General features: G+C 39.8%; 4 protein-coding genes across 6 annotated transcripts; 1 reads left to right on the top strand and 3 right to left on the bottom strand.

Annotated features, from left to right (window-relative positions):
- Positions 1 to 1,448: 1,448 nt before the first annotated feature.
- Positions 1,449 to 5,071, bottom strand: LOC136239541 (sterol regulatory element-binding protein 1-like). 2 transcript variants are annotated; one of them, XM_066030283.1, is made up of 12 exons: positions 4,842 to 5,071; positions 4,601 to 4,791; positions 4,234 to 4,554; positions 4,074 to 4,182; positions 3,523 to 4,025; positions 3,201 to 3,468; positions 2,982 to 3,148; positions 2,778 to 2,928; positions 2,391 to 2,727; positions 2,154 to 2,334; positions 1,936 to 2,100; positions 1,449 to 1,887 (listed from the first exon to the last, which is right to left on the bottom strand). In XM_066030283.1, the coding sequence occupies exons 1-12, from the start codon at positions 4,930 to 4,932 to the stop codon at positions 1,618 to 1,620; spliced, it is 2,754 nt and encodes a 917-aa protein (XP_065886355.1). In that variant the 5' UTR covers positions 4,933 to 5,071; the 3' UTR covers positions 1,449 to 1,617. The 2 variants fall into 2 exon arrangements, with proteins under 2 accessions (XP_065886355.1, XP_065886356.1); XM_066030284.1 differs by having other exon boundaries at positions 3,523 to 4,013.
- A 99-nt stretch (positions 5,072 to 5,170) lies between these two features.
- Positions 5,171 to 8,110, bottom strand: LOC136239540 (protein unc-45 homolog B-like). The gene has a single exon (XM_066030282.1). It carries the CDS (start codon positions 8,037 to 8,039, stop codon positions 5,259 to 5,261), a length of 2,781 nt encoding a protein of 926 aa, XP_065886354.1. The 5' UTR covers positions 8,040 to 8,110; the 3' UTR covers positions 5,171 to 5,258.
- Positions 8,101 to 21,164, top strand: LOC136239542 (NF-X1-type zinc finger protein NFXL1-like). Its single transcript, XM_066030286.1, has 23 exons — positions 8,101 to 8,458; positions 8,696 to 8,793; positions 8,849 to 8,982; positions 9,044 to 9,113; positions 9,168 to 9,276; positions 9,330 to 9,491; positions 9,602 to 9,702; positions 10,128 to 10,242; positions 10,295 to 10,350; positions 10,403 to 10,462; positions 10,522 to 10,653; positions 10,709 to 10,799; positions 10,862 to 10,982; positions 11,259 to 11,292; positions 11,345 to 11,461; positions 18,871 to 18,968; positions 19,135 to 19,288; positions 19,338 to 19,428; positions 19,599 to 19,674; positions 19,726 to 19,795; positions 20,391 to 20,576; positions 20,865 to 20,918; positions 20,964 to 21,164. Exons 1-23 carry the CDS (start codon positions 8,152 to 8,154, stop codon positions 21,141 to 21,143), a joined length of 2,616 nt encoding a protein of 871 aa, XP_065886358.1. The 5' UTR covers positions 8,101 to 8,151; the 3' UTR covers positions 21,144 to 21,164.
- A 155-nt stretch (positions 21,165 to 21,319) lies between these two features.
- On the bottom strand, positions 21,320 to 24,131 carry LOC136239543 (uncharacterized). Of its 2 annotated transcripts, XM_066030288.1 has the most exons (4): positions 23,884 to 24,131; positions 23,048 to 23,805; positions 22,905 to 22,979; positions 21,320 to 22,492 (listed from the first exon to the last, which is right to left on the bottom strand). In XM_066030288.1, the coding sequence occupies exons 1-4, from the start codon at positions 24,062 to 24,064 to the stop codon at positions 21,497 to 21,499; spliced, it is 2,010 nt and encodes a 669-aa protein (XP_065886360.1). In that variant the 5' UTR covers positions 24,065 to 24,131; the 3' UTR covers positions 21,320 to 21,496. The 2 variants fall into 2 exon arrangements, with proteins under 2 accessions (XP_065886360.1, XP_065886359.1); XM_066030287.1 differs by having other exon boundaries at positions 23,048 to 24,131.
- Between the last annotated feature and the right edge of the window lie 2,023 nt (positions 24,132 to 26,154).

The following is a 26,154-nucleotide window of genomic DNA, read 5'->3' as shown; positions in this document are numbered from 1 at the left end:
CCACCTAGTGGAAACAGATAGCATAACACATATATAGAGACACATATAATAATCTGTAAGTGATAGTTATCTCACTGTGGTATAAGAGCCATGAATCCACTGATACAAATGGAATGACTTACAATCAAAACAATATAACTATACAAATATGCATATAGCATGAATCCATTTTACATAACACAAGTGATAAATTACTGGAGCTCTATATCTTTAAACACTGCACACCAAAGCTGTAGCAGTATAAGGTCATGCTAAGTTTTGCATTTAATGTTAGAATGTCTGAAAAACTTCATATGGACATGGATATATTTACATGCATGTTCTATTATAGAGTATACCTGACTGCTCTATTAGAGTATATACCTGAATGCTCTATTAGAATATATCGATCTTTTTAACAAGTTTTGAAGAGGCCTAGGGCTCATGTTACCTCTGCATGTAAATCCTTCCCTGAAAGATGAATGCAAGCTTTATCAATTGTTGTGCTGTGCTGTGCTATATTACTCACTCATTTTGGCCTGTGTTAGGATCTTGCTTGCAGAAGTCCAAATTTTACAGGGGGGTTCCTGAATCCCCCGGAACCCCCCTTTCCTACGCCCCTGGCAGTTGTATCGTATTTACTGACTATACCTTACAAAATGGCTGGAGGCGTTTGCCACAGAGGATCAAACAGCACTTACTGTTGGTATGCAAAATGATTATGACAGCACATTACCCACAAGCTAAACCCTCAAGCTTCTAAACCCTGTAGCTTTCTATAGCAGGCTTTCTCCTATATAGAATCTTATAGCTTAGTATCCTGTTGTATAAATGGGCCCAAACATATATTTATCAGTACCCGGCTTATAATCGAGCCCATGCATGCATTGAAGATTGGCTTTAATATATTTATCAGCAAAAAATTAATGTTAATGTACTGACAATAGGAACCTCAGTATTTACTCTCAGACACTACAGATGTCAAACTTGTTTAGTATTATTCTTCCCATGCTACGGTAGTTGTGGCAATTTAACAAACATGGGTTTTTCCCTCTATATAAGGGTGCAACTTTAACAGCACATTGGTTTTTCCCTCTAAACAGTAAAGAAATTTGAGAAAACTGAAGCTTCAGGTTTCATGCTAGCACATAGCAGAAATGTGTTTATGCAGCCAGTGTGTGTTCTATTAGAGTGCTTTCCATGTCACTGTTGTATAATATAATCTTATTATATATTATAACCGTGGCACATATAAACTCTCTCTCATACTTTAGCATGATATAAGCTCACAACAAAAGTTTTCAAAGCTTTATATTATTATTATTTACCAATGCAGACAGTAAAAATACTTGCACAATTGTACACACAAGCCTTAAGCTTGTATTGCAGATTCCACAATCCTCTGTAGCATGCAGTCTCACTTATGACATCATACAGAATGAGGCTAGCCAACTTGTGTTGATCCATAATATTATTCCATCAGTTTGCATTTGATTTTGAAAATTTAAACAGTTATTGCAACAGATGTACACATACAATAAAACTGAACTGACCACAAGACTACAATTATTAATGCATTTGACAACAAAAATATAAATATATAGACATCTATAATTTGTGCATTGCAAGGGAATTAAGTTATGTATTGGCAACAATCTGTTGGCAATCCTTGACATTTGCTTGAGGACCAACATTGTTCAACACTCTTGCAGCTGACTGAAGATCACTGTTCCCTTGATCAAAAGATGCTGGCAGATGTTTGTGGCTCAGTAACACAGCCATGGCATGTTCGTAACTGGAGAGTTCTAAAGTCTGTGCTGTTTTATCAATTGTTTGCTGCAACAGTTGTTGTATGTGTAGTGGATTGCCACCTTGCATGATGCTCTCAACAGCTTTGTACAGGTACAACTAGAAAAACAATGTAACACTCTGTGTGTATAGTAAACTGTGTCTTACTCTTTTCTTGGATTCAGGTAGTCGGCTGGCAAGGTAGGACAAGCTTTCTACATCACGCTGGAAGTTGCTCCTAATTGTGCCCTTAATTGGATTGTCACATTCACAATTCTCCCACAGGATCTGCTGCAGGCCAAGCAGCCAATCGCACACATGCAACTGCCCGAGCTAAAGTTGGAAAAAAAAGACATCAAGAATTGTATTGCAAATAAGTTTCACACCTTCATCAATTCATCATCAATGGTCTCTTCAGTTGTAAGAGGCAAGGCAACACTCTGCTTTAAAAGTCCACCAGCTGTTTGGCACAGCCTCATACACTCTGACAACATTGTGGACTTGCCATTAGAGACATGCATACGAATAGCCTTGAATGCCAAGAGCACAGCAGATGGCAACGGATCACTAAGCAACAAAAATAAAAATAATGTGTTTAATACAGGAGAGACATGAGCCCTTACTTTGCTTTGTTCAGGGACTCAGGTAGCGAGTCAGCTATACTGTAATAATCAGCTGCAGCTGTGTCATTTCCAGCTAGCCAGTAGACCGAGATGATACCAATTGAACTCCACCACTGAATGGACTCAATGTCATCTCGCTTGCCAGGAGTACTATGGTAGAGGTTGATCTCTCGTGAGAGATCGAGGACATAACGGAAACCACGAAGTGAAGCATCTTGACTGGGCAATTGAAGTGTTGACTCCACCTCTAGTCCCTTATTTGGTAGTAACAGATTTCTGAATGACTCCACAAGAAGATTCTTGCAAAATGATTTAGTGATAACCATTAAAGGTTGAGCTATGAAAAACAAATCATATAATAACCTACTCTACATAAATAAAGCTCACCAGCTCTTCCTTGCTCGTGTTCTCTCATAAGATCCTGTACCCAACCTCCATTGACTAAAAATCGTCTCCCCTCACTGTGCCAAGCCCAACGCATAATAGAAGTCAACTTGTCACTATTATCAGCAGACTTGGAACATTGCAGGTAGTAAAACTAGAAAATTTCCCACAGCAACTTTATATCACCCTTGAACATCACCAACTTACCATCAGTGGTTTGACAGTGACCATAGACAGTTTTACTAGTTGCAGTACCATCATCATGTATAGGTCAGAAGGTGATGGACCCTTGTCACTCTGACCGCTAATCTGATGCATGTTCAAAGCATTCAGTCCATAGTATGCCCCCAATAGATGGTTGTACAAGCCAGTCTCTGCATAATAAGTGTCCTAATATTAAGGCATTCCTGTTATAATGTCTCTTACCTCCAAGTTTTATTTGGTGTAAGCGGTGATACACTTTAGCTATATCCTCACAAGTTACACCACCTTTTCCTTGTAGCTGATCATCCTTGCTGCGCCACAACACCGATCCGATCGCCACAAGCCAACGTCCAATGTAGATAGAATGAAGAAAGTGACAGAACATATTCCATAGTAATCCAAGCACCAGCCAGATGGCGCTTGCTGGAAATGGACGGCCAATAGACATCAAACACAATTCCAGTTTATGTTGAGCTTGCAAAAAGTTACCCTACATTAATAGAGTTGTCAGCATTCGAAGTTTTAATTAGTATTTACTACACACCTCATTCAAATCAAGTGATGCTTGTTTTTCGTGTCTCCAAAATGTAAACGCTGACCCAGATTGTGGAGGTATTCTTAGACGAGACCACACCATCAATCCACCAAGGCTCACAGAGGCAATTAACAGTCGTACAGTCCATAGAATAAACAAATAAAATGCTGGGACACCACTTTCAATTGCTTCATCTTGCAGCAGGCTTCTCCCATAATGGTGTTCACCATTTGATGATGAAAATGATGCTGACTGGAATGGATTAAATGATAAACAGACGACCAGCAGGAGACAGGAAAACAGTCGAGCACTATCACTTATAGAGCTCATCAATCCTCGATTGTTGGTTGGCTTTGGTTGTGATACAGGTTTTGCTCCACTGTGCGTAGCACCATATGTTTGCATTTCCCCATCTAGGGAAACTGGTGAATCAATACCAGTGTCAGGCGTCTTTGGTGATGGTGTCCCTGAAGGTGCCGATGCCACCTTGTGGTGTAGAACTACGGCAAAGACTGTAGTAAAACATTTGCATAATCAGCACACACTAACAAAGTACTTACAATTTATCTGTTTCTGTAGTAGTTTGTTGTGTTCAAATAATTGGACATTCTTCATTTGTAGGTGACGAATGTAGTCAATGGCCTTCTTAAGAACTGCAGCCTTTTGCAACTAGAAAAAGAAAGGAACCTTCAATAACACAAAACACATTGTTTCACATACTTTTCTGCTTCCTTCATCATCTGGAGCTACCATTAATCTTAGTTCATTGATTTTCTCGTTGATGCTTAAACGATATTTCTTCTCAATCAAGTTATGAGCAGTGCGTGGCTTTCCCACTGGTAGCTTAGGGTTAGGGATAGCTGGGATTGGCACTTTTCTTTCCATTGCAGACAGGTCACCAATTCCTTTAAGAGCTTCTTGAAAATCCATACTATTAAATCCGCTGACAGGACTCGGCGGTGATGGTTGCACTCTTGTTTGACGTAAGGCATTAAGCTGAACAGTAGCTTCCCTCACTTGTGCGGTTAGTTGATTACATGTCTAATGTTGGTGATGAGTCTACAAAACAACAATACACAACACTCACCAATTCTAGTTGACGTAGTTGGTTGTCTTGTTCAGGCGCACCTTGCTGTGGCGAATGCTGTGGAATTATATTAGCCTCCCCTTGACTGGGCGCGTAGTACGGTAACTGATGTTCAACACTTTTTGGTAGTGAAACGGGTGGTAAAAGTTCCTCTTTGGGGTCGAATATCATATTACAAATGTCATTGAAGCCTACAACAATACTTCAGTACTACTAGTGACACACGTTTATCTATGTTTACCGGTATCCAGGCCGTTCATGACTTCGTCAGCGTACGTTCCATCGTCAAAACCGGCGCGTGACGAATCAGTTGCCGAAAAGAAATCCTCCATTTTGTGAGGGTACTTAAGATGAAGACGACAAGAGTTTAGAAGAACCACTTTATCACAACATAGATCCGATCCTTTTCATTAACCCTTCAACAGGGCGTTAAGCTCGCCACCTTATCTAGCCAATCAAAACGCGCTTACACCAAGTCACCTTATTGTCACGTTTTCATGATGATGCAATAAACGGGAATCCTCGTATAACACCGTAAAATCCATTATTGTGCGCGTGAGTATGAGGTGATCTCGTTAATTCTGTGTAATTAACACAAACATGAAAAACTGCCTATAAAATAGTCCCTACACAACTATATATATGCATTACGCATAATTTAGGTGGCTTTAGCTTCTGGGTTAAATGGCTCTATTAGTTTGTATTCTACAAGTTTCTTGAGTGCTCTGTCAGCACATTCCTTCACATCCTTGTGAGATTTATCCAATGATAACCCATTTAGTATCACCATCACTTCTAGTTCACTGTTGTCCAGTAATTTTTCAGCTATCTCTTTGTCGGCGTCTACTAGGTTACCAAGAATATAGACACCTCTATGTCGAAGATCTATGTTCTCTGATAGGCAGATTTGTTTTAAGATTTCCATGCATGACTTGACTGCCATCATTTTCTGGCAGATGGGGGAACTACGAGTCAATTGAGCTAACGCACCGGCAGCAGCTCTAGCTAATAGCTCATCATCTTCGCCTGCAAACAATGTTAACAATTTCACCCGTTCTACGTCGTCGTCCAGAAAACGTTTGGCAACATCTTCTAGTTGAATAAGATTACACATTGTTTCAGTGGCAGCTCTACGAATCATTTCGTGTTCTTCAAACATCAGTGATTCTACTTCTCTCACACCACCTTCTTTAAGAATCCTTCTCCTAACATCGTTATTCATCCCAGCAAGATTAGTCAAAGCCATAAGACCCTCAAACTGCTGAAGTCCCTTTTCAGACCTCAACAGAGCAACTAGCGGACGAATAACTTCAAGCGATCTCTGTCCAGGGAATGCCAATTCTGGATTAGTTGTGATACCAATCTTAGCTAAAGCTTGAGCAGCAGCTAACTTGCCTTCCTTTGTACTCTTTAAAGCCAGAGACAGTAAACACTTGGCACCACCTTGTTGGACAACTACTCCTCTATTAGCTTGTTCATTGCTTAACGCTAACAAAACTCTGGCAGTTTGTTCCCTAGTCTTCAAGCTGTCACATGCACCTACAGTAACCAAAGCTGGCACAGCCCCCTCTTGCAACAGTACAGCAACACGATTCTTAACATACTTTTCTTCATCAAATTCATGTTCCTTAGGAAGATTCTCACCAGCATATTTTCCTAGCTCTTCTAATTGAGGGTTCCTTTCTGGCTTATCATAGCTGTTGGTAAGATTGACTAGTATTGTGGCAACACCATAAAGCAATGACTGATCTGTAGTACCCTCAACAACAACATCTGTGAAGAACACTTTAAGAGTAGGCAAATCCTTTATGAAAACTTCTTTAACTTCAGCATCCATGGACAGGAAAGCTATTCCTTCTATAGCCCACTTTTGCAAGCTCAAATCTTTTTCTGGAGACACCAAAAACTTTCTACAAGCATCCTGTAGCTTCAAGAGCTCCTCTGTGCTAAACGTACGAGCATTGATGTTCCAGCCACCAACAGATCCCAGTTTACACAGTCCCACCAATGCCCTGATTTTGATACGGTCATCGTTGGAGGTAAACAGTTTCTTCATCATTGGAACACCAGGCTCCATAATCTTCTTACAGTGATCCTTGTCTGATGCAGAAAGTGCAAGCAACTCAACAGCAATAATTTGACAACGTGGATTATCAGATCCAGCCAGAGTTACAACCTTTGCCAAAATTACGTCTTCACTAAAGATAGCATTGCCCACTTGAACTACACCTTGTAAAATGGCAGCCAGTGATGTCATGCCTTGAATTTGTGATGTCTCATCATCCTTTGACAGCAGTGACATTACACAAACAGAACACTGTTGTTCAAATTGTTTCTTTTCTTCTTTTTTCAAGCCCTCATGTAGTTTAGTTAACACTACTGATACATTCATTCTTGATCTATTACTCATAGGCAGTGGTATGGAAGGTTCATTGATATCACTAGTATTGGCAGCCACTCGTATTAATACTTTGGGTAGCTCTTGATTTACAAATACTTTGCAGAGCCTCTTGCTACGAGTCAGAGCCATGAATAACTCCAATATTGCATCTCTTCCGACAGCACCAACTTTGTAGCTCACCATTAAAGCCAACAGCATTTCAAGTATGGAGACTAATATAGAAAGTTGGGATCCAGTGATCTCGTACTCTTCTGTAGTTTCATCACTACTGAATGCAAACGCCAGAAATATTCTTTGCAGAAGATGAGCTATGGTCGTGGAAACGTCTGAAGTTTCTGAGCTTAACAAAGTAGCCATTTTGGAAACTGGGAACACATTTGTAACTATCAGTGTCCTATGTCTGTTATAAGTACACAACCCAATGAATACATTTAAGATGTGAGTGACTACTTCAACATTATCGAAGTCAAGGAAAGACACCATCTTCTGGGCTCCATCGGATCTGATAATTCTCTCTGCACCAGCATTCTCACGACTCAAAATAGCAAAATTTTTGGCTGCTTGAATCTTTTTATCCACAGGAGTATCTGTGTTCTCTAGTGCTTCAAACATTTCTCCAACTAAATAGTCAGTTGATTGCGACTTCTCCATTTGTTGTTTAATAAATGTTGTAACCTTTTGAGCAAAGTCTATTGCCTCTTTGTTTTTGGGTTCTATAGTTAGTAAGTATTTCAACGTTCTCATAGCTTCACTGTATTCTTTCTTCCCTTCAAACGCTTGTGCTAATCTGTACAGCGCCTTTACATCACTAGGTGCTAATTGTAGGGCTGTCTTACAGTCTGACAATGCGTCTTCATAACGTTGAAGCTTCAACCAACAAGCTGCACGATTCTTGTGTAGAGCAACGATCATGTCTTTGTCATCAGCAGAACATGTTTTCAAAGCGTTCGCGTAAAATGTTGCAGCTTCGTTGTAATCTCCTTTCTTAAAGCAGGCATTCCCTTTCGCCTTTTCTTCAGAACTTCTAGAATCTGACATGATTCACCGAATCTCCAACACGACCACAAGGAGCGCACTAGATGGAATCAAATAATGTGCTTTAAATAGAATTTAGTGTGCTTTGAATAGAACTTTTACAGAAAAAAGCATAATGGCTAGTAAGCCCCCGTACCTCGCAGGAGGTAGAGGGAGGGGGCAAAACACAGCCAAAAGAACTGGATATTCTGTCGGTGGGGTTTATATTGATCGGAGGGGGGACAGTCATAAGTCCAAGCCGAGGCCCAAGCCAGCCAAAACTACAGCGACGAGCGAGAAAACTGGTGTAATGGAGTCTACCACGTACACTGAGATACAGAATAGTTCTAATGATACCCCAGGGGTGGAGGAACAAATGGATTCACATGAGGAACAGATCCTGGAGAAGGTCCTCAAATCATACAAGGAAGGGAGCACTAATGGTAGGTAGTAGTGATACATTAACCTTGCCACACTTGCAAAATGTAATAGCTCTTATACGTATTCACATTTTCCTGTAAAGCCATGTATGTACTTGCCCGATATCCCACTGGCTTGTGTCAGGACCAGTACAGTAAACAGTTGATGTTCTGCTGTCATACTTTATATAATAGAATAATCACATGGGAGGTTACTCTAGATTTTGAGTATTATTCAATGGATCCTAACATTTTTTGTAGCTGATTTGGCACAGATGCAAGAAATGCTGTCAGATTGTCTACAGATGAGTTCACTAACTTGTATAATCTGTTTGGAGCTGATAGGACGACCGGATCCAGTTGGTGTATTAATGATTATTAGATTGTCTTCTATAGCTGATTTGTTGTTGACAGATTTGGAGTTGTGATCGCTGCTACTGTATCTTCCACTTGCAGTGCATCCAGTTGTGGGCAAGGGATGGGCTTGCCCAGCAACAGATGAAATTGAGCCCTGCCCTCTTTCGTGATCTGGAGATCAACTGGTGCTGGTAAGCATGAGATGGAATTATTATTATACCAGTTTTGTTTAATTGTGTTGATATGTTATAGTCCGAAGTGCCGTAAAGAATACTCAAAGTCTGCACAGCCACAAAAATATTACTGCTTTTGTAAGAAACAGGTATTCTAAAGTTTTAAAAGTTAGGTATTTTCACCTGGCATTTGTCTTGTGCAGATTGATCCTAGGGTTGACTCGTGGGTGTTGCCACATTCATGTGGTGATGTGTGTGGGCGTAAACTGTTGCCAGAGTGTGGTCATGAGTGTCTGCTATTGTGTCATCCTGGTATGGAGGGAGTAGTCAGGTGTCATCATATGTGTGGCTGGTTTTGTTATCAGGACCCTGTCCACCTTGTCCAGTAACTGTCATGGTGACGTGCTACTGTGAGAAAAGCCCACCAGTTTCTAGGAGGTGTGGTTCAAGGGGATGGGCTTGTCAGAGGGTGTGTAGACGCTCACTCACTTGTGGCAGTCATACATGTGAACTGACCTGTCATTCAGGTGAGTGCACATGTATACATGTAAAATATGTAGTGTAGTTTCTGTTTGTTTGTTTGTTTGTACATTATGACCATTGCGGTGCTGTTTAGTATGGTATTTTGTGCTTATAGGAGAGTGTCCTCCTTGTTCTCTGGAAATGGAGCAACCGTGTAATTGTGGCAAACAGTCAAAAATGAGGCCATGCAGTGATCCAATATGGAGCTGTGAACAGGTACGTGTGTGTGCATGCACATGTGTTGTGTATTGTAGCAAGTGTGTTGTATGTGTGCTTGTCTCTGTGTTGTGGTGTATTTGTGGTGCATGCACACACTGTATTGCCTTGAATTACAGCTGGTCTCATATGCAGTAAACGACTGGTCCCATTTAGTCACTGGGTGAATACTGCATTATATCAAATAAATGCCGGCTCTCAAATGAATGCCTAGTGCAGTCATAATTTCTAGCAATTCTCTGTGAAATGTAACAAGGAATACATCAAGCACAGTACAATACTAACTAAGGCATGAGGTTGATTTAAGAAATACATGAATGCTGAACCTGCTATTAATATCAGTCTCATTTAGTGGCTGGGGTGAAAAGCTGCTTGAAAGGAATATAAACGCCCGGGCCAGAATTTGGTACATGTATTGTCCACAGGTGTGTGGGAAGCCTCTGTCATGTGGCAATCACACATGTAGCCAAGTGTGCCACTCTGGACCATGTGGGGACTGCCCAAAGAATGGACTACGTCACTGTCCATGTGGAAAGACAGGCAAGTTTGTTTTATCATTTTACAGTGTATATACAATTGTGTGTAATTGTAGAACATATACTACCCTGCACCAAGGAAGTGCCTGTGTGTGGAGACACTTGTAATAAGGTATACAAGTTGTAGCCCTACCCATTTTGTGATCACATGATCCAACATGTAGTTGTTGACTTGTGGATTGCACCAGTGCAGTCGTCAATGTCACCATGGAAACTGTGGACAGGTACACAAACTTGTACAGAGAATGTAATTAGCAATACCAGTATATTGTTGTCAATATAGTGTCTCCAGTTAAGTGTTCACAAGTGTCGCTGTGGTAGAAAGGAACGTGAAGTTAGATGTGGCTTAGAGGTCCTTTGTGAGATAAAATGCACCAATCAGAGATCATGTGGACATCACCAATGCAGGAGAAAGGTGGGTGTGGCTGTTGAAATTTGCATGATGACATCCACTGCTACACTATTCTCAGTGCTGTGATGGTAATTGTCCACCATGTGAGAATACGTGTGGGAGACCGTTGAAGTGTGGTCGTCACAAATGTGCATCGATCTGCCATCCAGGTTTACAGCTACATATAGAGTTCACCTTCTGTGTCTGTGCTAGCCCCATCTCCTTCTTACAGGTCCATGTTACCCTTGTACTCTGACTGAAAATGTTTCATGTACTTGTGGGTCTACTGTGCTTACTGTGCCATGTGGACGGAAACATAATATACTTCCACCTCAGTGCCGAGCCTTGTGTAGGTCAGTCATAGTTAGTGAATACTCTAACTATTGTATCATGTGTACTGTAAACATGTTAACAGTTGAAGAATCTTTACCCCAAGATACCATATACCTCCACAGTAACTCTGAAGTCCTCTGTAGTTTTGTTGCAAGTGTTTTAAGAATACGTAAATAAATATAACACTTCAAATTGTATAACAGTTGTATATCACAAGTTTCTTGTTGTTGTTTGTTTCTCTATCTAACTTTTGTGAACATGTGTGTGTGTATTATTGTTTTATTTCTTATCAACAGAAAGCCACCAACATGTCATCACAAGGAGAGAAAGGTTTGTTGGTGTACTCCTTGTGATAGCAGTGATCATTTGTTACAATGTGTAGCCACATCGATGTCACCCTGGAGCCTGTCCTCACTGTAGACAACGTTGTGACAAAACTCTCCCCTGTGGCCATATCTGTGTTTCTCTTTGTCACTCAGAGCCTCAGGCACAATCAACAGTAAGTTGAACATTGTGACATCAATAGCTCATATAGTCATGAGCTCTTGGTATGTTTTAAATAAAATGAATGAATTTTGATATCATTAGAAATGCTACAACATAATACGATGGTTATTGATGCAGCTCGGCTTGTCCTAGCTCTACTGTAGTCAGACTGGACGATTTAGTGGTAACAGTAGTGTCCATATTAGTGCACCCTCCGATGACTATAATGGCAGTGTCATTAATGGCCACCACCGTTGCAGCAGATCTAGGGGATGTCAATGATGACATGGTATTTTTCCACGTCTTTTTGGAGCTGTCATACATCTTAATATCTGCTGTTGGTAATGTGGAGCAATCTATTCCACCAAGTACTGTAAGTGGCGATGAATTCGGGACTAAGGCTACTGCCCAGTGAGAGGCTGTAGTTAATTGCACCCAGTCTTTAGACTTAACCCCATTCACATATTGAGAAGTTGTAACATCAGTAATTGGTGTGGCATGTACTGTACTATAGCACCTCAAGTCTATGCTGAAATAATTTACTATTATGAGGTGGCCATCAGAGATAGTTAACGAAATGTCATACATTGGTACAGGTAGTGTTATGGACACTCTCCTCCATCCAGTGTTCTCTGGCCAGTTTAAGAGTTCAATGTCATCTTGTACTTGTTTTATGTCTTCACCACTTGTTCCCCCAGCAACAATTACATACTCTTGATGAGTCACCACTCCTGGTTTACTTCTGGCTGTAAGCATATCAGGATAGTAAGGTATCCAAGTTTGACTGGCTTCATCAAAAGTTGATACTTTGTTAGTTCTTTTCTTTGTAGCAGATAGTCGTCCACCAATAATGACTAACTTACCACCAATGATCTGAGGAATACCAAAGTAGTGACCTGACACAGGAAGTTGGTTCCAGTGGTCAGTGTTGATGTTGTAAACATAAACTTGACGGAAAGCCTCATCTTTCGGGCTGATACCAGTAACATAGATTTTCTTGTCATGTACAGCAACGTAAGAGTTATGCATGGGAACAGGAAGATCAGCTAATCTTGTCCACTTTATCTGGTACTTGGCACTGGTAACTGCTGGCAGAAATGGAGGAGCATTCTAAGGGGATAATAGTTGATACGTAACTTAATACAGTTAGCTGCATTGTCCATACACATAAAGTAGATTGTGCCTCTAAAATGTAATAATAGTGGAAATCAGACCCTGTTTCTATATATGTGACCGAATTTGACAAAACTTCCATACATATCCAATTTCTGAATTTATCATCTGTAACTTGACTACTCAGTAAAGCTATTGACCTAAATTTTTCACATAATTCTTCTATAGCATTGTAAAATACCAGGTCGAAATTTGAAACTAATGGCATTACTCCTACATTAAGTTATGGTGCTTCAAAGTCATAAAATTCAATCAGGTCAATGTGTGTGAAAGCACACACACAGAGGGATTTCCACTTTCCTATATGGTGGAAATAAGGTCTCAGACTAGTTTACAAGACGAGAACTCACTGGTATTAATTTTGATTTTAATGTGTCTTTCTGACTAATTTGTTGTCCAGTAGCTTCTTGTCTGGACATATCCTTTAAGAGATATCACATGTAATACACTGAGATCAAATAGGTAAGTATTTTTACCTCATATTCTATTTGTTTTATTTTAGCTTGTAGTTGTATAATTGTAGTTCTCTGTTGTTCCATTTTACAGTTCAATTGTTCAATCTTTTGTAGTAGTATCATGAAACTCTGTGGAGGCTCCTTTAAGTAGTTGTCCCTGCTGGACTGAATCCTCCTACAGATGGTGGCTATAGTTGGTCTCACAACAGGATCATCATCCAGACACTCCTCCACAAGTGACCTCAGTACTTCACCATCCCCACCTAACTTATCGAGGTACTGCTGACGTCGTTCTACCTCGGATAATGCCACTCTCTTCCTGGTCTGTGGATCAAACTGTACTTGTTCTGATGGGGTGGGCCACTGTTGATTGAATGTGTGGAGAACTATTCCTGCAAATGAGAAGACATTCATGGGAGTGCCATAAATGGGATTTGTTTTAAAACATTCGGGTGGCATGAAGTCTACAGTTCCTGGAACCTTAGTCATTTTTCCTCTGCTGTCAGCCCTGATTACTTTAGCCACCCCAAGATCACTTATCTTTGCCATCAAGTGTTCTGTTAGCAAGATATTGTTGGGGGAGAGGTCACGGTGGACAATTGGTGGATCATGATTGTGAAGATAACACAGGCCAAGGGAGACATCGTGTACAACACCAAACTTAATATTTGCAGGAATGTTCTGATATTTCTCCACAAATGAGCTCAGGCTATCTGCCATCATTTCCATCACCATTACTGGTAATTGTACTCCTTTACTACCATCCACCTTGGGGTAGTGGACACCTAGGAATTGTATGATGTTAGGGTGACGTAATATACTACACTGGTGACATTCTCTGAGAAACGTCTCAATAATTCGTCGCAGGTCGGATTCCTCTTGTCCTTCAAGTAGAATAGAGTGAATTTCCTTAGCTGCACAGATCATTTCGCAGTAGCTGACCGCATAGACTTTTCCGTAAGCTCCACGGCCTAGTTCATTACGATTTAATGGTGTTACTCCTTTTAGAACTAAAGGCTGCAGATTATTGCCCGCAGCCATTTTATTAGAAACAAAGGACAGGTGTGGCTGAGCATCTGCATAAACATGAGCTGTGGCGAGGCAACCGTATGCTAAACTGACGATCACGTGAGGATTCAATTTAAGCCTGGAAAGCGAATTTCACATGATCTCACGCGTTTGATATGCAGTAAGCAGTGCTGTCAGTACTCGTGACTTTTTGCACACTAGTTTTCAGTTGAGCAGTCCGTTGCGTGCACATTCACATTACGTCATAATTTTATAGCACGCCCTCTATCATATTTTTTTTGACTCACATAATGACTGTACCATTACAAACAACTATTACAGCTACATAAACTACAGCTAGCTACAGGGGGAAACTATTACTAGGGGAAAAGGGGATTGTCACCATCATCCGAGCCCTGAAGGGCCCAGTACCTCAAGATCATCTTAGCATCGTTGGACCACAGTTTCACAGACAGTTGCAGTTATAGCAAGTTCTTTCTAGCAACTTTCCGAGGGACACCGCTGCGAAGAGTGGTATGGTCAGCTATATTCCGTAAAGTTTTCTATCATAATTGACCTAGTTACAACAAATTCGGATATGTAATTAGCGACCTCGGACCAATTTTAATTATTTTATTTTTTTACATTACAGGTGTGTAAAGAAATTATTGAGGATACCAGATCTGAAAGCAGATTTTCAATATCTTATTCCATTGTCTTTATGGCTAGTAATGTCTGTCAGTGTAAGGCTTTTTTTGTACGCAATTTCTCCATAAGGAAAATGGCACCGCTACTGGCACCAAATTTTCTACAACTCATAACTTCAGTAAACGTGATACTTTTTCTACCACATTTGGACCCAATAATGTAAACATGTATAGAAACAAATTGCACACTTAACTAGCCACACCCACTTTTGGTTTCACAGGAATTCGTCAAATTCATAACTAGAACACACTAAAATCGCATACACAAAGTAATCCACAAATTCCAAGTCACCTTGTTCAATGTCCAAAAGCAAATTTAATGATAAAACTTGGTCTTCATTGTCATATTGGACATTATACCAGTCATCTGTACCAGGGACAACATCTAGAATCGTTCCAGAGTACCATTGCTCTTCTCCATCAACCATCCATCTGTGCTTAATTCTTCGGCCGATTAGTCGTTCTTGGTATTACTGTAAAGTTGAAAATGCACCAAACAGCACAGTAAGAATCTCCTCTACAATATTACCATACTCACTTGGTGCAAATAAGCAATCATAGATTGCATCAACAGTTGGAGGGAAATCTTCAAAGACAATGGTATTACTAGAAACCACAGTAGAAGCATCAATAGCCCACTCATCTAGGCAAGACAGTAAAGTCCAAAATCGTCCATTCATATCAAGGATAGTTATATCTTTGTCTTCTAGTACCCTCCAAAGGGGTCCAGTGATCACTTTATTGATTATTAAAAAAATCATTGACTAATGGAGCAATGAAGAAAAGAGCATCAGCATCATAGAAGACAATGTTGAAGCGATTTCCTCATTGCTAATGGATTATGAGGCACACCATTTTGCTTCAAATAAGCTGTGAAGTGTTGGTATACACCGCTTTTCTCACAGCCATGTCTGCTAAAGAGCCTTACAAGCTGTTCAAATTAATCGAACAATTCCAGGTTCTGTTTTGATGGGAACAATTCCAGGTTCTGTTTTCAAGACATGTTCTGCTAAAACATGTCTTGATGGGACTTCATCAAAGTAAGCATTTTCCCATTCAAGCAAAGTGGATAATACACAGTCAGCCATGCCAACTGTTAGGTGCATTCCACAAAAAAAAAAATTGTTCAAAGATGGCAAATTCAGCTGTTCTTCCTCAGAGAGAGCATCCCATCCAGCTACAACTGATGGCAAGATTTCCTGCCTGTAGTCTTCTAGCAAACCATTGAACTTCTTTTCGACTATATGCCAATCAGACATTGTATTCTTAATATTTGCCAATATTTTATCACCTATTCCGTCACCTGCAACAGCTTCAATATCTGCGAGGATCATTTGTAGTGATTTGAGCGTCAGATCAGCAGATCCAGTAAGCATTTCACATAAGCCCAAAGAATATGAGCTGTCTGGTAATGAAACTTGAAATCCGCCATAGTGTTGTCCAAATTTAGAAGTTCCATCTTTGTGAAGCGTCAAATCCTTTGTTCTAGTTAACTGTTCTGCAAGCTGTTGGCATGCAAGTCCCTTCATTTCAGATGTCATCTTAATCAAGGTACTTGGCTTTGGTAGGTTTTCAACATTCATACCGGCAATATGTTGCAATACAGATCTAATCACTTTCTCAACATTCTGTGTGCTCACATTTAAACTCATTAGCTCCATACAGCACTGTCGGACACTGTCAAGATACAACTGTGTATGTTTTTTCGTCTTCAATGTTTGTGATTCAAAATTCTGTCAAACGTTCTGCAAGTTGATCTCTCATTTCTAGCAATTTCTACCTCACATGTCAAATCCTCTATTCTTTTTCCAGCAACTCCACGCATGCATCAAAGCAATTTTCCAATTTCAATAGCTGAGAATCCTTATCTATAATAACATTTTCCTGCTTCTTATTCAATCGACAAGAGCAACCCGATTCTTTTCGCTTGCTCTTTGAGCTGTTGCTAAGCGACTGTGAAGTCCGTGGTTTTCTTTAGACAATGCAGAAACTTCAGATTTAAATTCTTAGATATTTCAGACAAGGCCATCTCCAACCAACAATTAACACTATTAATTCTACACAATAGACACATAATCATAACAATAAGATCCCACAACTACAATACTGGCATTCCACAAAATTCCGCTAAGAATAAGCTACCGAAAACTTACCTAAAACAATCAATATTGAGGCTACTTCTTGAGACAAAGTGTTACCTAGACAAACTCTACACTACACCATATTTAGCTCACCAAAATCGACATAAAAGAGTGTGTTTCACCTCAAAATGTGTCCAGAATCGAACTCAGCACCTTCACTTTGCCCAGGGAAGTCTCAAACGACTCTTGAAACCATCAGCAAATCCACCCGTGCTCAAACAAGGTCAGTGCCATAATTGCAATACAAATATCCATACGAACTTTTTCTACAGAAAGTGTGCGGACCTAAAAATGTTCCGTGCTGTTTCTCCGGAAATGCTTGATCCCGGTACACCAAATTTCAGCGCTATAATGCATCGTTATTTGCTGAATGAGCGAGAGAATAAGGCTTCCCTGCTTTAAAGATACGAAGAAAACATTGCAGGCAGTGGAAATTTTGGCCAGTCTGAGGTCACTAATGTAATATCCGGATACTAAAGTTACCATTTGGATATTTGTTTACCAATAATTACAACTGTGTACAGTGAAAATGGCTTAGATTTCGAGCTAAGGATGGCCTAGCAGTTCTGCTATTTAAAGGACAACCACCATTATGGGAACAAAGTGTTAAATATGTGGCAATATGTAGCTGAATTTTGCACTTTTACATTAATTAAAATGTTACTGAATAGATTTGTTAAGGATATTCATTGTGGCTCTATATCATGCATAGCCTCAACCTATCTTTGGGATGCATGATGCTTAGGTCACATGTTATGTAGAATTTTGCTAGCTTGCATGACACGGACTGCAATATCTTTAGTATATTCTAGCAAGACTCTACTATTCACTGTTTGTAGCTAGCCTCTGACTAAAGATATTGTTACATATTTACGTTCAGTAACTAATGGGTGTTAAAGTTCATTGGTGCGGTAAGAAGGATGTACTATATGTGGGGATGAGAAACTAATAATGAACCTTTTCTGCAATTATGAACACTGATGTCGTAGTTGGTGGTAATGAAGGGACAATTATGCAATATTAAATACCATGCTGTTTTTTGAGGCAAACCTTTGATGGAGTGTAGTTGTCAAATAAAAATTAGCATAAGTTGAAGATGCACTAATGGTACGTATACCGTAAAATCAAAAAAAAATTGATAGGAAAAAATATTTGGCAAAGTCTATTCGACGAATTCAAATTTGACAGCTGCTCTTGCTCACATGGGCCCATATTAATCATGCATGCACCGCATATTCAGAATTTCAGTGATCGCATCATGAAGGCCCAAGCAATAGTTATGGCACCTCAAGGAATAACTTCAAATATTATAGCTGCATCCAAGGCTGAGGTTACTATGAGTATAAATGCTGCTACAGTAACCATCTGGGATACATCAGTAGGAATGTCACTTGACAGGGGAACTATGATACCTTGCAAATGCCTGCGGCCATACGAAAAATCATCAAAGTTTCAGAGAAATATCTGTGGCAACCATGCTCAGTATTTATTTATTTATTTTGATACTGAGCAGTCAGCTGCTGCTGGTATGCTCAGGAAAAAAAATTACACACACACACATTGCAACAATAATTTGACACATTAAGGGAAAACATTTAAAGGCATTTAGAAATTCTGGCGAAGAGTATTCTTGCTGCGTAGATTCACTGGTATTCCCTTGGATTTCTTCATGTTTTTAATCTCTTTAGCTAGCTGGATATATGGCACATGTAAATTTGACAATTTCAGTAAAAATTTACCAACCGCCTAATCTGTTCCCTATCAATTTTTATATGGTAGATTATTAATACAGTGCAATAATCTATGGGGTACATATAGCATATGAATGAAGTCTACTACTACTTTGATGATGATTTTAATAAAAACATCTTCCGAATATTCAGCTGTATGTTAGACATTTCTACTGTAATAAAACGAACTGTGTTACTATTTGTACAGAGGAGGCCGGTGGGGATGGCACCATGGGAGAAGTTTGATCCATCAGATCAGCCAGTTGTTGTGAAGCCTTGTCCACCTTGTAAACACCTAGTCAGAAGGTATGCAGGTGCCACATTGTGTACTGCTGAGTTGTATGTATTTGTTGTTGCACAGATTTTTTAAACTGTAGACTATTTTCACAGTAAACCAAGTTTGCTAAAAAAAAACACACCATATATACAATCTTACCTATGTGTGTTGATGGTGTTTTCGGTCCGTTTATAGGCAATGTAAAGGAGGTCATGAGACATCAGAGATGCCATGCTTTGAGGCGCGCACTTATGAGTGTGGTCTACGTTGTGGCAGACAGTTGCCATGTGGTAATCACACTTGTCAGAGAGGATGTCATACTGTGGTCAACCCTCCTGATGATATAATGGTATTGCTATGTTATTCTGTTATCATTTATGTGATTTTATCCCTGTCAGGCTGGAGAGGATTGTCTGGAGTGTGAGTTACCCTGTGAGAAGGATCGTCCAATTGGATGTTCTCACAACTGTCCCTTACCATGCCATAAAGGTATCACTATGCGTCTTATATTCACATGTTGTGTTTGCGTGTGATGTGTCTCTCATGTGACCAGGCCACTTTTTCCTTTGTCATTGTCGTGCACACATAGTAATATTCATAACAATTTACTAAACCTAAAACCATCCATGTGTTCATGTGAATATATTATTTTAATATAGGTGATTGTCCACCATGTGAAATTTTGCTCAAGGAGAAGTGCTACTGTGAAACAATGCACCTCTATATCAAGTGCTGGTGAGACATGGGGTGGGGCTCACAGATTGGTTGCTATGTATGGTCTCTTAGTGAATGGACGGGTACTAGTGATGAGCAGCGGCAAAAATTGCTAAGTTGTGCTAGTCAATGTACAAAGCAAGTTAGTATACTAAATAGTAAATGTGTGGTATATTTACTTACACTCATCTAAAGAAAATGCACCACTCTAGGTCTAATTCCCAACACAAGGTATGATTACGTGGAAGCTAGATGGCGTCCTTTCCATGTAATGCATAGACTTCTAGTATTTGTTTGCTTCCTTACCACATTAATTTAGCTGCATGGTGAAGACTTATATCTCGCTGAACCAGCAAATTACCCCCAAGACTGAACTAGGGTATACAATGGATAGCACTTTCTTTAATTATAGTAACCTCAAAGGTTATACAGTTGAAATTCTCCACCTTCTGTTATTAGTTTTCAGACTTGCTTCTCAAGTTATCCTAAAGACATGCTCTTTATTACAACCTACACTTTGACTTGATATGTTGAAATTGAACACACACACTTTTGTCTGGGACAATCACTGTGATTAAAGCAGACATGCAGAAAAGAAGCCATTTAACGTTGTCCATGCAATCATTTAATTTGTTATAAGTGTTAGACACTCTTCTCTTATTATTAACTCTTGGTAATAATAAGTGTCCCCATGTCACGTGTTCTTGATTTTGTATTTATCCTATCTATCACTACAGTTACCCTGTGGTCATCGCTGTCCACAACAATGTCATTCAGGACCATGTCCAACAGCAGATCAGTGTCATCGTAAAGTGACTGTTCGTTGTACATGTCGTCGTATCAAGAAGGAGTTTAGGTGTCATGAAGCTACTGAAGTATCTTGTAATGATGAGTGTAGAAGGATACTGAAAGAGCAAGAGCAGGTGTGTGTATAATGAAGCATGTATGTTTACTGTACTGTGTAGGGTGTATGCATACAGTATGCACGTGCTTATATGAGTGTGTGCACACGCACAGTATACCATGCACAGTATATTATATCATACACAATATAATGTGATGTGTCAAAGCATGGGACCAAGTCCATTTTGACTGTATAACTGTAGAAACTGACCACCATAACCAGCAAATATTCTGGTACTTGCATTAAAGCTTGTGTGTGCATGTGTTGTAATCTCAACTACTTAATACACACATACTTGGCTACTCAGCAAAGACTAGATGAGATCAAGGCAAGGAAGGCAGCAGAAGAGTTGAAGGAGAAGGTAACACACTGTACAACACATCATGAATGGACAATTGTTATACAGGAGAAAGCTGAGTCATTACAAAAGTTACTTCAAGGTCGTAAAAAAAAGAGAAAGAAAAGAAACGAGGAAGTAGAGGAAGAAGAGCCAACATGGCTACAGCAGAATTGGAAAGTGCTCTTAATTATTGGGGTACTAATTCTTTGTAGTGCTACTGCATTAACTGTGTACATATTTTCATAGGAATTTAAACATCTGAGTAAATTATTTTTAGATATGCACGTTATATAGTACCGTGGCCACCTCTGAAAGAAAGAACATTGCCAGTGTTTTTAAATTTCTTTTTCATTCTTAAAGCGACAAAAGCAAAATAACTATATAGTGTGCAACTGCAAGTTGCAAAAGTTTTTCCCTGTTAATTAAACTTAGAAACACACATTAATTTCTATAAAGCACATTAGTGCAGGGGACTCACATAATTTGTTAACAATATGAAAATTCGCTGAAATATTATTTATATTTGCCTGAAACAATTAAAAATGTTGAGTGCACCTTTTTATCATGCAGACAATTAAATCCAATAGACCAACTTGAAGTTATTGAAGTAGCTCGGCTTGTCCCAGTTCCACTATAGTCATACTGGATGATTTAGCAGAAGCTGTAGAGACTCTACTAGTACATCCTCCAATAACAATGATGGCATTGTTGTTGACTGCTGCTACTGCTGCTGTAGACCTAGCAGATGTCAGTGATGACTCAATTTTCTTCCATGACTTACTGGTATTGTCAAATATGCTAATGTCTGTAGTTTGTACTGTAGAAGTTCTGTCTGTCCCTCCCAGTACCATGAGAGGGGACGAGTTGGGAACTAAGGCCACTGCCCAGCGATTGGCTGTCGTCAGTTGTGACCATTTGTTAGGCACTATCCAACTCAGCAGTCTATTACGTGTAGGAGATACTATCTCAGATACTGGAATAGTATAGACCACAGTGTAATTCTTCAAGTCAATGCTATAGTAACTCATGATTACCAGGTGGCTGTCAGAGATGGTACAGGAGATGTCATACATTGGTACAGGTAGTGTTGTGGATACTCTTCTCCATCCAGTGTTCTCTGGCCAGTTTAGGATTTCTATATCATCTTGTACTAATGCAATGTCATCACCTCTTGTTCCACCGGCAACTATAACATGTTCTCCATGAGTCACCACTCCTGGTTTACTTCTGACTGAAAGCATATCAGGATAGTAAGATATCCAAGTTTGACTGGCTACATCATATGTCAAGACTTTGTTAGTTCTTTCTTTAGTTGCAGAGAGACGTCCCCCAATAATAGCTAATCTGCCACCAATGATCTGAGGAATACCAAAGTAGTGACCTGACACAGGAAGTTGGTCCCAGTGGTCAGTGTTGATGTTGTAGACATAAACTTGATGAAGAGCCTCATCATTTGGACTAATTCCAGTAACGTACACTTTCTTGTCTTGTACCACAACATAAGCATCATACATGGGAACAGGAAGATCAGCTAATCTTGTCCATTTCATCTGGTACCTTCCACTAGCAAGTGCTGTTGTTAAAGGAGGTGCAACCTAAGTCAAAAATAGATTTTTATATACTCATGTAAAGTGGCACTTGAATAAAGGTTGGCCTCCCTTACAGATCTGGGTTTCAAAACTAAAGGCCCATACTATATTGTTTTGCTGTTACCAACACCTTTATTAAACTTCTCAGCATTCAACTGAAAATCTTTCAGTACATAAACACTACTTGTACCTGCACTTATAGTACACATACAGTATTTTGACCACCACAATTATAATTATAATTCCAGGCATCACAATATGCCAGTACTCAATTTAAAAGCCTTCAATGTTAATATCTAAAAGGTTGTGAACAACATGGACCATTACAAGCTCAACAAAGCTCTTAACATAAATCCTACCACTTGCAATAATATGACATTAATGTTTCATGATTGAATGGGGTCTACCCATAACTTACTGGTGTTAATTTTGATTCTGGTGACTCTGTGATACCAATGTCTTGTTTAGAAGCTTGCGATTGTGTTGGCATACTCTACACACAAACAATAAATTAATATATAATAATATTATGTAGTTTCACAATTATTTATACCTGCTTACCTTTGTATGCTTTTCCATTTCTTTTATTGTAGTTTGTAGTTGTAAAATTTTGTTTTGTTGCTGTTTCATTTCACTGCTCAGTTGCTCAACTTTTTGATGCAATGTTATCATGTTCATTGTAGACTGTGTTGAGCAAGTATCTTTGCTAGATTGAATTCTCCTGCAGACGGTGGCTATAGTTGGTCTCTTAGCAGGATCATCATCCAGACACTCCTCCACTAGTGGCCTCAATACTTCACCCTCCCCACTTAACTTATCAAGGTACTGCTGACGTCGTTCTACCTCAGATAGTGTCACGCTACCGTTATCAGTTTGCATTTTATCTAATGGTGTAGGCCACTGTTGGTTAAATGTATGAAGGACAATTCCAGCAAATATGAAAACATCCATGGGAGTGCTGTAATTCGACAGTTCGTTGAGTGACTCAGGTGGCATGAAGTCAACTCTTGAATCTTTTGTCCCTGCTTTTCTACTGTCAGTGTTTATCACTTTAGCCATTCCAAGGTCACTGATCTTTGCCCTATGATGCTCTGTTAACAACACATTATTGGGGTGAAGGTTGCAATGGACAATGGGAGGGTTATGATTGTGAAGGTAACACAGGCCAAGGGAGACATCATGTATGATGGAGAATTTAATGTGTGCAGGAATGTTCTGATATTTCTCCACAAATGAACTCAAGCTATCTGCCATCATTTCCATCACCATTACTGGTAATTGTACTCCTTTGGTACCATCCACCTCGGGGTAGTAGACACCTAAGAATTGTATAATGTTAGGATGACGTAATTTACTACACTGGTGACATTCTCTGAGTAGGGCCTCTACGAATTTACCCTTCTCGGTTTCCGATCGATGCTCAAATAATATCGAATGGATTTCTTTAGCTGCCCAGATCGTCTCGCAGTAACTGACAGCGTAAACTCTCCCGTAAGCTCCCTCACCGCCGTGTTCTTTACATTTAGCTACTGTGACTTCCTTTAGGACTAAACGCTGTACAATGTCAGCATCGGCCATGACCACGTATACTTTGAAAGTAAAATGAGCGTGAAGAACAAATGAAATGTATGGTTATTCGAGGAACACAAAGAGGAAGTGGGTGGTAGTCAGGGGAATTACGAGATAACGTAGCGTGCTGCGTCACGTGTGACGTCACAAGTTGCTGCTGCTGCTGCTGCTGCTGCTGCTGCTGCTGCTGCTGCTGCTGCTGCTGCTGCTGCTGCTGCTGCTGCTGCTGCTGCTGCTGCTGCTGCTGCTGCTGCTGCTGCTGCTGCTGCTGCTGCTGCTGCTGCTGCTGCTGCTGCTGCTGCTGCTGCTGCTGCTGCTGCTGCTGCTGCTGCTGCTGCTGCTGCTGCTGCTGCTGCTGCTGCTGCTGCTGCTGCTGCTGCTGCTGCTGCTGCTGCTGCTGCTGCTGCTGCTGCTGCTGCTGCTGCTGCTGCTCATACAGTGGAGATGTTGGAAATCCAGAAGTGGCCTACATCATGTACTAAATTTTGTGGTCCAAGGGACAAGTGGCTTTATCATAAACAAAATGACAACAAGAACACATGGGCAACATGAGAGGAGCTCCAGCTGATTTGCAACCATTAGTTGAGCAGTGTCTTGATGATTATCCTGCCAGGTGTCTTTTCTAATATCAGAGACTTGTGGATGATGAGGGTGAAAGAAGTAAAGTGGGTGGTTGACACTTAGCTTAAAAATGAGTGAGTAGGACTCAGCTAACCTTACTTAACTGTGTTTTATACTGTTGTAATTATTGGTTTTGTAACTTGCCATGCTCACACAAGCCCCCTTTGTTGCCCTGTTTGATTGTATATGTCCAAGGACTTATCTGTCAATTATTTTTTTCTATACACGTTCTGCATCGTTAATCAATGATGGACTTCATCATGCAAGGTCTCCAGATGCACCCCATTACATGACAGCCCATTGACAGGTAGAACAGGTGACTGGGATACAGGTTACTTATTATATACATATAATTACTTGTAAAGTCATGTCAGTTATGTCTCACTTATAGCAATAAATATCAGGGGGGTTTCCAGGGTTTCAGGAAACCCCTTTGGATCTTACTACTTTAAACATTAAGAAATTGAAACTTCAGATTTCCAGAATCTGGAATCTATCATGGAACAGGACACATTTAAATCTTAGTTAAATAATAGTTTCTCACATGATAGCAACGCTTGTAGCATTGTTTTGAATTATGATTTTGAGGAAAAGATCGAGATACTCTAATAAAACAGTCGGGCAATATTATCACTCTAATATAAAGGTCACTTAATTAGCTGTGGTGGAAACCTCTTTTCGATAACTGGGGTGCGCGTTCAGACAAAAACATTAATTCAGGTGCCATGCATCCTTTCTTTTGATGCGGTATGCGTGGGTTCACCAGTCATAATAATGTTACAAAAGAAGTAAGTAAACAAGTTTAAGGAAAAATTAGAAATTTTAAGTTCGATTAGGGATCATAGAAAAAAAAGTAGGGAAACAATGGAGGTCGCCTACACCTGTAGGTATACTAGTGAACATTTAATCCCTAATTCAGTCTTGGTCTTGGGGGTATAGACTGGATTAGGGATTAAATGTTCACTAGTATATCTGCAGGTGTAGGCGAGTAAGGCAACCTCCCTTGTTTCCCTTCTTCTTTTTTTTTTCTATGAAGGAGTATTCACTAGTAAGGTGACCAATCACATGTATTGCAGCATGCTTATTCTTGATGTGTTGGACAGATGAAGGATTACAGTGCAATATATATAGGAGTTGTGCTATTTTTAGTGTTTTTAGCTCTTAATAATCATTGTATTTTAATTTCTTTTGTATCTTTATGTCACCATTTCCATTTCTTGAGTGTTAAATTACACTCAGACAAAATAGATTCCACTGTGTTTACTGCTTTTGGGTACTACCACTCCATGCATGCCGGTTTATGCGTATGCTATATAAGGAAAAGCCAAAGTGAATGATAGACAGACTACAATATACCCACTATTGAGTTTACGCTACCAGTGAATACTGATATACTTGTGAAGCCTCAAAACTTTACATTACCAATCATGAAGGCTGCTGTTCTCCTATATTCATTGGGTAGTGTATAGAAGATAGCA

The sequence above is a fragment of the Dysidea avara genome, chromosome 11, assembly GCF_963678975.1.
Source record: "Dysidea avara chromosome 11, odDysAvar1.4, whole genome shotgun sequence".
In the NCBI taxonomy this organism is placed as follows: domain Eukaryota; kingdom Metazoa; phylum Porifera; class Demospongiae; order Dictyoceratida; family Dysideidae; genus Dysidea; species Dysidea avara.
This window is presented reverse-complemented; position numbering and strand designations above follow the sequence as displayed.

Coding starts and splice junctions, on each gene's coding strand:
- LOC136239540 (XM_066030282.1), bottom strand. CDS start 8,039: ATGTCAGATTCTAGAAGTTCTGAAGAAAAGGCGAAAGGGAATGCCTGC.
- LOC136239543 (XM_066030287.1), bottom strand. CDS start 24,064: ATGGCCGATGCTGACATTGTACAGCGTTTAGTCCTAAAGGAAGTCACA. Junction 22,980..23,047: donor AAATGGAAAAGCATACAAAG/GTAAGCAGGTAT, acceptor GTTTGTGTGTAG/AGTATGCCAACACAATCGCA. Junction 22,493..22,904: donor CAGAATCAAAATTAACACCA/GTAAGTTATGGG, acceptor TTTTTGACTTAG/GTTGCACCTCCTTTAACAAC.
- LOC136239542 (XM_066030286.1), top strand. CDS start 8,152: ATGGCTAGTAAGCCCCCGTACCTCGCAGGAGGTAGAGGGAGGGGGCAA. Junction 9,114..9,167: donor ACTGCTTTTGTAAGAAACAG/GTATTCTAAAGT, acceptor TGTCTTGTGCAG/ATTGATCCTAGGGTTGACTC. Junction 9,277..9,329: donor TCTGCTATTGTGTCATCCTG/GTATGGAGGGAG, acceptor TTTTGTTATCAG/GACCCTGTCCACCTTGTCCA.
- LOC136239541 (XM_066030283.1), bottom strand. CDS start 4,932: ATGGAGGATTTCTTTTCGGCAACTGATTCGTCACGCGCCGGTTTTGAC. Junction 4,555..4,600: donor AACTACGTCAACTAGAATTG/GTGAGTGTTGTG, acceptor CACCAACATTAG/ACATGTAATCAACTAACCGC. Junction 1,888..1,935: donor TACCTGAATCCAAGAAAAGA/GTAAGACACAGT, acceptor TTGTTTTTCTAG/TTGTACCTGTACAAAGCTGT.